Source organism: Melopsittacus undulatus, chromosome 10 (assembly GCF_012275295.1).
Source record: "Melopsittacus undulatus isolate bMelUnd1 chromosome 10, bMelUnd1.mat.Z, whole genome shotgun sequence".
NCBI classification, from domain to species: Eukaryota; Metazoa; Chordata; class Aves; order Psittaciformes; family Psittaculidae; genus Melopsittacus; species Melopsittacus undulatus.
The window spans coordinates 18,135,400-18,148,380 of record NC_047536.1 but is presented as its reverse complement, the minus strand read 5'-3'; the positions used below and the strand labels follow the sequence as shown (position 1 = coordinate 18,148,380).

At 40.4% G+C, this 12,981-nt stretch overlaps 1 protein-coding gene across 1 annotated transcript; it reads left to right on the top strand.

The window, feature by feature from the left end:
- Positions 1–5,250: 5,250 nt before the first annotated feature.
- NMUR2 (neuromedin U receptor 2) lies at positions 5,251–11,457 on the top strand. Its single transcript, XM_005147183.2, has 4 exons — positions 5,251–5,970; positions 8,780–8,864; positions 10,146–10,271; positions 11,190–11,457. The coding sequence occupies exons 1-4, from the start codon at positions 5,251–5,253 to the stop codon at positions 11,447–11,449; spliced, it is 1,191 nt and encodes a 396-aa protein (XP_005147240.1). The 3' UTR covers positions 11,450–11,457.
- Positions 11,458–12,981: the final 1,524 nt, after the last annotated feature.

The following is a 12,981-nucleotide window of genomic DNA, read 5'->3' as shown; positions in this document are numbered from 1 at the left end:
GTCTTTAAGTATGGTAAGACTTGTTGCTGTGATTCCTTCTGTCTCATCGGAACATATTTATTCTAATACATACCCAGGCACAATGCAGACGCTATGATATGGACACATTTTTTTCCAATGGAGAAAAATCTTTGCCCAAATCCCAGGGTGTAGAACTGAAGCCAAATGGATGTGCGTTGAAAAGTAATACTGGTAAGTCATGTCAGGGAAACAAGTTACGTGTCTATTGTGTCAAACAATCAAGTGAGTTGAGCTCTCCCAAGAAACGCATACACCACAAGGAGAGAAGTATCAATACTGTAATAAGATGAAGAAAGCCATAGAGAGATGCTGAATAATTTGATTCTTCCTGAGTACATCTGAGTCCTGTAGTACCAGATCCCTCCTGATTCAGACAATCTGACTCATTCTGTACTGTGCTTGTGACTTCAATACATTTTCTGCCACAACAATCTTTTCATCTTCCTCTGTGTAAATCCAAGTCACTTTGTCATGATGGACGCATACAGTATGACAAGTTTTTCTGTATCACAGCTCTTTTTGAGCTCTTTTTGCTGTTCTCCTGCACGTCAAGCTTGAACCACTTCTTTACTTGCCACCCACTCACTGCCTATTCAAAGCATAAGCACACAGACACACACCAAAAATGCTTACTGAAGAGAAAGAACATAATTCCCACTAATTTTCAGAATCAACATTAACAAAGCAATCCCTTGCTGAAAGACATGTTAATAGGTACATCCACCTGGCTGAGACAGAGCTAGGGAGTGAATTTAAGCACTGTCTGTCCTCACTTTTCATCTGCTGCCTAGTTGTCTGTGTGTTTTCAGCTGCCCCAGCAGCTTCTCAGAGACAAAACCTGTACAGGGCCTCCTCTAAAGACCAGTCATAGTTGCAGGAGGATGGATAAGAATGCACAAAATTGAGGTCTAAATTCATCTCAGCTGTTTAACAGGCTTGTTATACTTATTATCCACTTTTCCTCTGCAGACAATAGGAAAAAACAAGCTACTCCATTTTCTGTCTCTTACTTTGCACTATGGATTAGGACAAATCCCTTTCTGGAGGTTCCTCTTGCCATTATTGACTAAAGTAGGAGCTTGAAAATCTGTGTGGACTCATTTGTTGTTTTTAACGACTAAAGTTAGCCACTCTTGAAGCGGTCTGTGTCTGTACAGTCTGCATTAGGTTGCCAGCTGCTCCAGGCAGAGGTGCCCTCCTCGGTATTTTGTACTGTAGCTGTAAAATCCACTTATTGGGTGTGTTGAGTGAGATCCTGGGGACTTCAGATATGCACAGCCATGGAAAAGCTGTGTGTGAAGAGCCTAGATAATTGCAAAATTACTTACAATGAGGCATGGAAAGGCTACTTCAGAGCTAACAATTATTATAGTGCAGCTCACTCCTCCAGCCTGGGAGGAGAGAAACCATACAAAATATAACTATGCATTTGATGGCATATTGAATGTTATACTGAGTATACTTAGAAAAACAAGACTCACCTTTCAGCTGCTGTAGCTAACGACTTTTCAAAGGAGAAAAGAAAGTCAAATCCATGATGTATAATTATAGGTCAGTAATTTACAAAAGGAGCAGGGCTATATATTTCTAGCAATTGTGATAACATCTTCAGCATAGCATGGCTTAGTAGTTCTGCTTAACAGCTCTGTGCTTTCTTATTTGCAGCCCTTTGTTTGCATTCCAATAGAACTGAAATACTTGATAGTGCCAAGTTCTCAAAGATTTAAAACAGTGAGTTTGAACTTGCAATTGAGAAAGTAGTGTGGCTCCACCAGCAGATCTTAAAGCCTCCAGGAAAGGAGTAGGTAAAGCAAATTCCGACAGGGTGGATAGCAGATCCCTCACACGGAGTTTCTAAAGGCTTTTGCACTTACCTTCAGTATCTACAGATTGGAGAAAGTGTGAAACCACTTAAACATCATCTGGTGGCTGCAAAAGGAAGTTAGAAAGGCCAAGTTGTAACTGTTGAAGATGAAAAATAGTAGATCTGCTTTCAAAGTAAACCAAATACCTCTTCAGGCCCTTCCAAAATAGGATGACTTTCTAAGAGTGTGTACAGTAAGCATTACAGCACTTCTTTGCAGACCCTGAGCTACATCCCACGTAGGGCTGCTCGAGAGGCATCAGCTCAAGTCCTGGGTGCCAAGTAGACATATCAGTGAAGTATTGTGTCTCAGCTAATTAACAGAATTTATTAGCATGGCACACCATAGCAGTATCACAGCTGTATTACTTCCAGTTCTACAACCAGAGCATAAGAAGCTGGATGAGAAACCTCCTTGTCTCAGCACATAGATAAATATCAAAAAAGACTTGTTCTGCATGAATAAAATACTATATTCTAAGATAAGCAAGCATTCAAAGTACACCATCATAATAGCCTATAGTTCTTGAAAGTACATCCCTCTGTGAACATGACATTTATCCATTTGCTATATTCTAGATTACCTTCACTGCTCTCTTTTGATGAGTGTATCCAATTTCCCCTAAAATGTAAAATTATTCCCTGTGTACTGACCTAATGTACAGTTGCTAACAGGTGCCCTTCCAAGAGCTTTGGCAAATATGGAGGCATTTGAATTTACCTCTTGAATGCGCATTTTGCTGCCCTTAATGGAATACAGGAATGTGTTGTAACACATTACATCAGCTAAGAGAAAGATCCCACAATGTAAATGTGGTAAAATAGAGACCACCAATGTAAGGGCATCATCAGTGTCTAAGGAGATAATGGCACACTCTAAGTAGTAGTGGCACTTACCATGCCAAAAAACTCTTCTGGATTTAATGTGGCCAAATATTAGACTACATTATGAAAATATTACATTACATTAATTACATTACTATTACATAAAACTGCACAATTCTAAGGCTAGCATGCAGCATATCATCTTCCCTCAAGTATATAACAGCTAGCACCAATGAAGCGTTCTTTGTAATAAAAAATACCAAATACTTTAATGCTAACTTTGTAAAGGAAAATCTGTTTTTATTTTCTGTCTCAGTTGTAAAAATAAAATATTTCCAGTCATGCAGAACCAGAGCTAGTTCTGATTAGATACACTCTCCTACCCTTATACTGGGACAGATATCATAAAGAACACCAAATAAAGCTTCAAGAAATGAACTGAAATATAATTTCCACTGTCCTTGTGCTCTCCATTTGCCATTTAAAATTGTGTCATACCAGCATGGTTCTAGGGGTGGCCTGTTAGACAAATAGACCTGTTTTTCTTCTGGGCTTCTATTTTTTCATGTTATTGGCACACAAGGCCAAAAGGATCTAAAAGGACTGGGAAAGAAGAACAAGTGGAAGTAGACATAGGTTGGCTGTCACATCCATGCTTTCAAGTAATCTGATGTGTTTCTACACAACCCATTGCTTTCATCTCGTAGAGATCATGGTGTGTGTGGATGCCCTGTTGTCTTTTTAGTACATAAATCAATTTTGGTTTCCTTTTCTTAAAGATTGAGTTAAAGCAGAATAAACCTCAAGTTTCCTTTAAAATTTCTTTACAGAGGTTAATGTGGAAGAAGAAAAGTGAACACCGATTTGGTAGGTACTTTAGAAGTGTTTACTAACTTCAGTTATGCTGCAGTATAGACAGAACTGTAGTTCTACCTTAGACTGAGGTAGAATCTACTTGGGGAAGAAAAAGGAAAAATTGAAACAACTGAAATACTGAGAAATTACAGAGAAAAAAAACACTGCAAGTTAAGCAGAGGTACAGAAAGTATTTAGTCCTGCACAGATTCTCAAATACTTGTCTCCTACTGTGCTCTGAAACAGTAAATCTGCGTGGCAACCAGGCACTCTACCAGTGGTTCCTCTGTTCCTACCTCTTACCCAGACAATAGCTCAAAATCAAATTCAACATTGTTTAAAAGCAAGGAAATTCTTTAAAATGAATTCTTAATGAAGGGAAAAATAGGTCAAATGAGCACGCTTGTTGCTTACCAATCCAATAAAACCTTTCAATCTGCTGTTAGGGATGTAAGAAGCTTAAATGGCTTCAAGGAGGGGACTGGGAAAGTACTCAAAAGTGACAGTGAGAGATACTGGGTAGACAACTGGCACATCAAGCTGATAAAAATCCCATAAACTAGCCCTCAGATTTTGCACCTCTTCAATTCCAAACAGTCAAATTATATGCATGAACATGAAAAATGTTCAGAAAATTATATGCATGCACATGGAAGCTTTTTGTTTTAGAGAAATTCAGTAAGGAATCAAGCATTCATAAGGAGCTAAATGATCTGTTTTGACACAGTTATCATCCTTTCAGGATACGTTTTCTTGGCTCAGAAGTTGTGTCTGCAGAATGGCTGTAATTCAAGAAAAAATAAGAGTTTATAAAAATCAGTGTTACTCTAGTGCTGGAGGCAATAAATATGTCTTGAAATAATACAGTGTTCAGAAATAATCCCAAAACAAGGATAGCTAAGAATACGGAATCAGATTCCATCATACCAGGAAAATGGGAAGATATTTTTATATCAGTAAAAGCAATTGTAATCCTAAGTCAGACTTCAAGAGAAAAAAAAACATATAGTGTTTAAAAACAGGGTGAAATATTGTAGCAGCCTAATTCCACATGAATAACTACAAAAAAAGGCTGGCTTTCTACTGATCAAACTCTGCTTCCAAGTACTTGCTGCTGTAAAAAACAGAAAATCAGCAGAGATCTGAAAAATACAATCATGCCAGATTTTGGGGTGGTTTTCCTTTGATTGTCTCATAACTGGATATAGCACTGATATAATTTTGTAAAAGCTTTTTGGAGTTTTAGGGTTATTTTCTCTGGTTTCCAGCCCTCTGAGAAATGCAAACAACTTGCAGCTAGTCTCACATCCTATATTTCAGATTCCCAGCTCTCTAAACCTTACATTTCTGATTCTGTAAACGCATCTGCTACAGGAGTGAGACAAGTAGCTGGAACCTCTTCTTACTCTGTAATCTAACACACTTAGTGAGCCAATGAATATGTGCGAAAGGAGGGGCTTTCTGGCTAAGGGACTCCTTGCAGGGGAACAGCTGTTACAACAGCAAAACCTTAACCGAAGCCAGGCAAACACACTCACTCTCATCTCTCAGTGGCTTTGTGCATCTAGGTCCGGCAAGACAACTCTTCCCCCCCAACTCTTTCCTCTCTGCAAAAAGTGAGAAAACTGGCACAGAGAAACTTGAAGAGCAGATCTCAGCTGTGAGACATTTCAGCATATCTAGTAATGGCCTGGACCAGTAATATCTCCTGGTTTAATCATCTTGCTCTACATGAAGAACATTTTAGGAGGTACTTAAACAGCACAGAGGATTACTTAGCCTTTCTATGTGGGCCCAGACGGAGCCATCTGTTCTTACCTATGGCTTTGGTGTACACCCTGATCTTTGTTGTTGGGGTGGTAGGTAACTTCTTAGTTTGCTTGGTAATCCTCAAGCACCGGAACATGAAGACCCCGACCAATTACTACCTCTTCAGTCTTGCCATTTCAGATCTGCTTGTGCTGCTTTTTGGGATGCCACTGGAAGTCTACGAGATGTGGAGCAACTACCCCTTCTTGTTTGGGCCCATCGGCTGCTATTTGAAGACTGCACTCTTTGAGACAGTGTGTTTTGCCTCCATCCTCAGTGTGACCACCGTCAGCGTGGAGAGATATATTGCCATCCTTCACCCTTTCCGTGCCAAGCTGGAAAGCACTCGCAAGCGTGCCCTGAGGACCATCGTGGTGCTTTGGGTTCTCTCTGTCCTCTTCGCCCTCCCCAACACAGGCACCCATGGCATCATGCTGCAGTATTTCCCTAATGGCACCCTGATCCCTGGCTCTGCTACCTGCACTGTAGTCATGCCCATGTGGATCTATAACTGTATTGTCCAGATTACTTCTTTTCTCTTCTATGTCCTGCCTATGGCGGTAATAAGTGTGCTGTACTATCTGATGTGTCTAAGAGTAAGTTCTACTCTGACTGTGCTCAGTGTTTCCTTAGCTCATCTTTGAGTGTCTGTGTCTGTATGTGTCTGTATGTGATTGCACCTTTTTCTTGTCCACATGTTTTCCTCCCCTAAAGTATTTCAAAACCTCTGAAAACAGTGGATCCAGCTCCTTTTTTGATGTAATCCTGCCCTGAAATTAATACAGCTGGGTTGGGGAATAATTTACCCCAATCTTTAAAAAAAAACCCCTTACCATCACTGCTTCTCACATTTGACTGTTATTTAAACACCAAAGCAAGTATACTGATTCCAGCCTCCCAGAGACTTGCACCTTTGCAATAGGGACTAGAAGGAAATAGACCAAAAGGAATATATGAAAAGAATAGAAAGGAGCAGGCTAACGATTGAATCTTGTATATTATTTATTTTCTCTCTTCTTGTGACTATTGCATTACTTTATTTTTCTCCTTCCCTGGAGATGGTGATAATATTCAGTTGTTATAACTCACAAAGCTGTTGTAAATGGAAATGCTACCTTATTGCTGCAACTAGTAAATTCAGCAATCATCTCTTTATATAACTATAGTTTCACCATCGATTAAGGCTACCTTAGAGTTCATATTCACTCTCTCTTCAGAAAGTGAGACTAGTTTTACCAAGTATGTATTACCTAAATACACAAATAAAATAATTAGTATCATAGTATTATAAAACTATGTAGCAACATACTAAAATGCACTCCTGATCATAGCGACTTAGTGAATTTTTTCTTCTATTACATGTATTTGGAGAATATAAATCCTATCACATCACATGGAACATAACTTTAAAAAGCTGTATCTGATCATATAGCAAGAAAGGGATACAGTGTGCTAATAGAGACAAATGAACTTATCGAATGCTCTGCAAGAAATTCAAGCAAACCTCTGCTGGTGTGTATATCATTTTGTTGTACTGGCTGATATTTGCTGTTATCTGAAACTATAAAGAACCATTTTTTTCTTACCCAAGAAAACCACAAGCATTTACTGCCAGAAATCCGTAGCACACAGCCAATCTTTAAAACAATGAACAGGCTAAATTATCCTCACTGCCCAGTGGTTCTTGTGGGGTCTTCACACAGTTTCACTGAAAATTTTGCAAAATAGGACCTGAAGTGAGGAAAAAAAATTCTGAAAATAGAGTTGCTAAAAAAAGAAAAAGAGAAGTCCCCAAACTGATAGAAAAAAGTCTTGAAAATTGCAATAGCTTCTCTCTGTGGCAGCAGATATTCCTAATCCCCATCCCAGAGGAGACAAATACCTAGGGGATGCTCCCCTAGGACATCCGTATTTCACAGCTATGCTCAAGCTGTTTCTGAGGCTTTGGAATATGCCTGGAATAGAATACTGTTGAGACTGGAAGTCACTAAATGAAAGCTAGGAATTTTAATCAATATGAGCAGACATTTCTCACTAGATGTGTTTCAATCAACTGAGCCTCTTCCTTAAGCAACTATGACTAAAAGTTACAAAGGAAATGATGTAAAACATGAGAGGCTGAATTGCACTATAATTGAGTATAATTTGATTTACATGTGTTTCCCTTTTATGGGTTTTATGAATATGTAGAACAGTGAAAGAAGGTCTTATTTGATTATCCTTATAGAGAAGTACTGTGAATCAAAACTGAGGAAGCAAAGTCACAGTGTAAAAGGCAAAAGGAAATGGAACAACTAGCATGTTAAAAACAACTGAAATCTTTTGCAGTTATGTAAAGTTCTGTACAGTTATGCTGTTGCAAGGAGAAGAAGTTGGGACTTGATGATCCTTACAGGCTCCTTCCAACTTGAGATATTCTATGTTTTCACAAGCTTTTTACAAATCCAGACTGATGTCTGTGCTTTCCCTCATTCCTGATACTCTTTTTCCATGTAATTGAAAGTTTTGTTTCCAGTTTCTCTCAGTTGAAAAAAACACCACTCCAAATCTGTTGGCTAATCAGAAGCTCCCACTTCAGGAATCTGGGTCCAATTATGCACTCTCCACAGATGATTTCTTTTATCATCAAAGCAATTGTCCTGATTATCCAGACTTGATCTTTTCATCGCCAAAGCACCAGTACTCTTGTTGCAAGTGTGTTGGGGACGCATTTCAGGGAGGACTGGATTATTATTCTTTATGTCCATTTTTTAGAAGTACAGGAAAAGCTACTGGCCAAGAAAACCCACCTTGTTTTAACTGAGCAGTAGGTGGCTGAATCCGTGCATGTCACACACACCAGCTGTCTGCAAGAGAGTATATATAGGCTTTGTTCATTAGTGGCATTAAATATCTATTAGTCCAAACACTCAGGGCATGAAACAAACTCCCTTGAATGCTACAGGAATTTTCCCAGTGATTACAGCTGTGTTTCACTGAGGCCTCTCTGAGTATTTTTTGGATCATTGGTTTGTGCTTAATTGTGGGGAACCCTTTTAGGGAAATAAACAATATTTTAGTAGAAGAGAAAATAATGTCTAGAAAAATATTGTTGAAGCTGAACACAAACTGTGAACCAAATATTGATTCATTGAGAGGGCAAGTGGGGAACTGAAATACAAATCTGCTGTAATCATGCAGCCTCAGATGCATAAAATCTGCAGACTGTTTCGAACCTAAAGCTTCAATGTTTCCCTAAATTAAATCTAAAATTTAAATATAGATTTATTTTTGTTTTCAGTGAGGCCTGAGTTGCCCCATATTTTGTATTCTCAAACTATGGCTATCAAAGTATCAAACAGGTTATATTTGGTGGGGATTTCATCTCCTGTCTAAGCTTTCCTTTGATTTCCCTACTTTTGCCAGTTGAAAGGAGACGAATCTTTGGAAGTGGAGGAAATGGCTGTGAATGTTCAGAGACCATCCAGGACATCAGTTACCAAGATGTTGTGTAAGTAATGAGCCCTCCTGTGCTTTATTTACCATGGACAAGAGGGTTACCAGGTGTTGAAGGGTATCAAGCAAATTCACTGGATGCAAGAGTTACGAGATGAGTAGCTGTGATTTGACAAAGAAATTACTTTTGTTATTTTGGCTTATTACTGTTTTATCTAGACTTAGAGGGCATGAGAGTGGAACAGCATGGCTATCAAAAGACCAGGAAGGCAATTTTCCTCCCCAGCACAAAAATAGGTTGAGCAAACCTATGCAGAGGATGCTTGAGTGGTAACTTTCTTATATCCCTCTCTCCAAGCCTGGCTCTTGCAGCCCTCTGGCAAAATCCCTCTTTTTCAGAATGCAAATAGTCTATCTTTTGCATTTTTAAAGAAGGTCATACATCTGTTTTGCATCACTCCACAAGCTCTGATCCTGAGCAAGGAAGGTCCTGCCAAGCCACATACATCACCTACTGCTGACTTAACCACTTAGAGCTTCCCAAGAAAAAGTAGGACCTCAACAGACGTGCACATTGTACAGCATTCAGAAGAAATCTGTGCTCCAACCACCCTGAAAGCACTCACATGAATTACTGATTTAGGGGCTGCCTTTAAAGCAATGATCACCTTCCTACTGAGAGGGTGTCTATGCAAGAAACATAAATCACCTTCAATATTTCTTGCAACAGCATTATTCTTTAGGCAGCCTAAGTCATTGTCTGAACTAGGAGATTTTACTTTGAAGTCAGCCTGATTTTCTGTGCCCCAGGACAGGAATCAGTTATTCATAAGACCCAAGTCTTATGCAAAAGTACTTACTAGAGCCAGCACAAGCCAAGGTGTGCATTTCATTTTGAGCAATGTACCCAAACAGACATCATCAGCACATGGTCCCTATGACCTTATCCTGCTATGTGATGTACAAATAGTGTGCAGAGGAAATTAAATCAAAGGCACATTGGAGTTAGTTAGTCCCAAGTACCACAGACGAATCCTGATGTCTCACTAGCATCTTCTTAAGTTCTGTTTACAGCATTAAATGGCTGTTGCCAGCTCTGTTTGAATGTCACTGTGTGCAAACACTGAGTTATCCAACATAGAAAACAATGGAAACTTTGTTCTTTTAGCTGGTAATAGTAAGACAGAAAGGATTGCAAAAGATTTCAAATTATGAATAAAAATTGTATACGTAATCTTATTCCAGTATTCTGAGCAATCTCTCCGCTCTGTGCAGGCTAGTGAACCATATCTTTCCATAACTCACTTGTTTTTCTTCTCCCCTGTTTTCTTGCTAGTTGTCCTTGTGATGGTTTTTGCTATCTGCTGGGCTCCATTCCACATAGACAGACTTTTCTTCAGCTTTGTTGTAGAATGGACTGAGCCTCTGGCTAATATATTCAATTTGATTCACGTGGTGTCAGGTAAAGCTTACTTCTTCCATTTGCACAGGGACTGGCAAAAAAACCCCTCTGTGTGAGCAGTTTACTTGAAATATGTAGTCATTTATTCCGCAGGTGACATGAGATATGCATGGAAAAGCTTCTGGGGGGGGGGGGGGGGGGTGGGACAGTAATAAGAATTATACCTGAAATAAAAACTGCATGCAAGTTTCTGCAGTTTTCAAGGTCTGGGCAAGTTGTCCAATACAGTTGTCTGAGCATTCACAAAGAAATTTAGTCTGCTGTCATTCAGCTTCTTTTAATGAATACACAGCAGCAGGCAATATCTTCCAGAGGGTCTCAGGCAAATGGGAAACCTTACCAAATGGCAAGACGAAAGACTTGCACACTGCTCAGGATTGGGTGATAAAATCAAATGCTTATGGCCCTGCCAACCATAAAGTGAAGGCTTTTTCAAAAAGAAATCTTATTTTCAGTCTGCCATGGGAAAACACTCAAATGTGGCCATTAGGCAGCTCAGACAAATCCAGTGCCGTGCAATTGTCCTGGTGTGCTGTAAGAAATGAGCTCCCTTCAGCTGGAAGTTTTACTCCAACAGCTTTGATGGGGACACCAGCTGTGCAAATGTGCTGTGGGCATAAGGGCTGTGCTGGAGGCCGGGCAGTACAGCTCAAGAGCTGGTTTCTGAACAGCTGGAGATAGTGAGCTCCAGCTAATACTCTCTCCAATATCCCTTTCCCTTTGTGTGCAGTGCCTGCATTAGCCTTGGTGAGACATCCGTTTGTCATGGATGCCTCCACTTTTGCATGCAGGTTTGGTGGAGCAGTACAGGCAATAAAAAGCTTTTCCTCTTCTGAGATAATTTCACACAAATGAGGCCTTTTTCTCTTCCCCGCCCCCCCCCCCCCCCCCCCCCCCCACCCCGCTTTCCTTTCCCAGGTGTTTTCTTCTATCTGAGCTCTGCTGTGAACCCCATCATTTACAATCTGTTGTCCCAGCGCTTCAGGATGGCTTTCCTCAGTGTGATTTCTCCTTGCTGCAAGCACTGGGCCCCTAAACATTCCATCAGCAAGACTTCTGCCCAGCAGAACATCTTCATGGTTGAGGACCACAATCTCATGGATTCTGCTGAAGACACAAGTCTCCCTGGCACACACAGGACATCTGTCAGCAGTTCTCAGCTCTCCACCGGACTGTGACTGTTGTGATCCAGGTGAGAAGTTAAAGAAAATTACTTTAAGAAAGAAAAATAAAAGGCACCCTCCAAACCACTGATTTTAGCAAGAAGGTATCACAGAAGTGTCTTCTTGAATGAATGAACTAGGAGGCTGTAATTAGCAGGTGATTAAGAAGCATTGTATTACCCTCAAGCTAATAGGAGGGATGGAAATCTCAGTTTACTGTCTGCAAGCTATGCCAGCAGAGCTGCTTTAGAAAAATGAGATAGACTCCCAACATTACCAAGGCAGGAGGTAGACAGCTTATCCAAGTTTTACTGAATGGCTTTTTATGCACTACCCTAAACAGTTTTTATTTCGTTTAAAATTGGACAACTTGCTGCACAAACCTTGTCTATCCGATTCTAGCTTTAGGCAAGCCAGTCTCATTTCTCTCTCCTACCACCTTCTTGAGAGTGTGGCTGTTGCAAGAATCTCTTGGCAACAACAAAGTAGGCATGAACAAGAGCAGCTCTGAGCTGGGCTGAAAAACATCAGCCAACAGCACCAGCAATAGCTATTTCTGGGCTAGAAGAACCAGGGAGCCAATAACTGTAAAATAAATGTAAAGAAAACTACTTTCTGAGCTAAGGGGGCAGGGAGGTGATTAAAGCCTTGAATCACTTTGTCAAAACATCTACACTCTAGTGGGTTATTTTTCCAAGTCTGAGAGTCACTGCCATATGTCCTCATACTGTGTCTGACAGTATCTACACAGTGCTCACATAGCAAATGCATGCTTCAAATCCACCTGCATTACCTGAGAAATAGCCAATATTGAGGGCTGAGGATGTTCCTGCTGTAGTTCCTTTGCCCAAAAGTCAGCCAGTGAGGGATATCTGTCCAGAGAATGTGAAAAATCTGCAGCCTTTTTCAGGCTTCTCCTATACATCAGAGAGTTTTATTCTTGCCCATCTGCCTAAACTGACTCTGACCATGTACAGATGGACTGCAGTAGGTCCCTGCTATCCCCCCATGGCCTGAAGTCTGCAAGAGCTTCTTATTGCTTGAACTTCAGATACTTATATGTTGTCTCTACCAGTGAAGCCCTATGGTGGTGCTTCAGCAGACTTCACACCTGCCCATACCAGATGCATTGCAGAAGTCAGATCTATGTGGGGATAGTAACCACTAAGAAAAAGCCTGGACAGGATTCACAATACATGGAAACAGGACAAACGTCCAGGGTCAGAGAAGCTGATGCAAAGGCTATAAAAAAAGAGAGTTTTGCAGTGATATCGCATCTACTGAACTGAGGTTTTGCCATAAAACATAACACAAAATCTGAGAAACTCTCCCACATTCCAGTCACGCAAACAGATCCTGAAGGCAGTACACTTACGTCCAAGCTAATGAGTTCCTGAGCTCTGCTGACCGCAGACCAGGTCAGGACCCAACAGAGTTCTCTAAAGGGAGGCCAGGGTGAATGGTACATGGCAAAGAATTTTACAAACCTCTGTGTCCTGAGTTTCAAAACCTTTTTGTTGTTTCAGAGGAACACCTCCCTTGTGCAT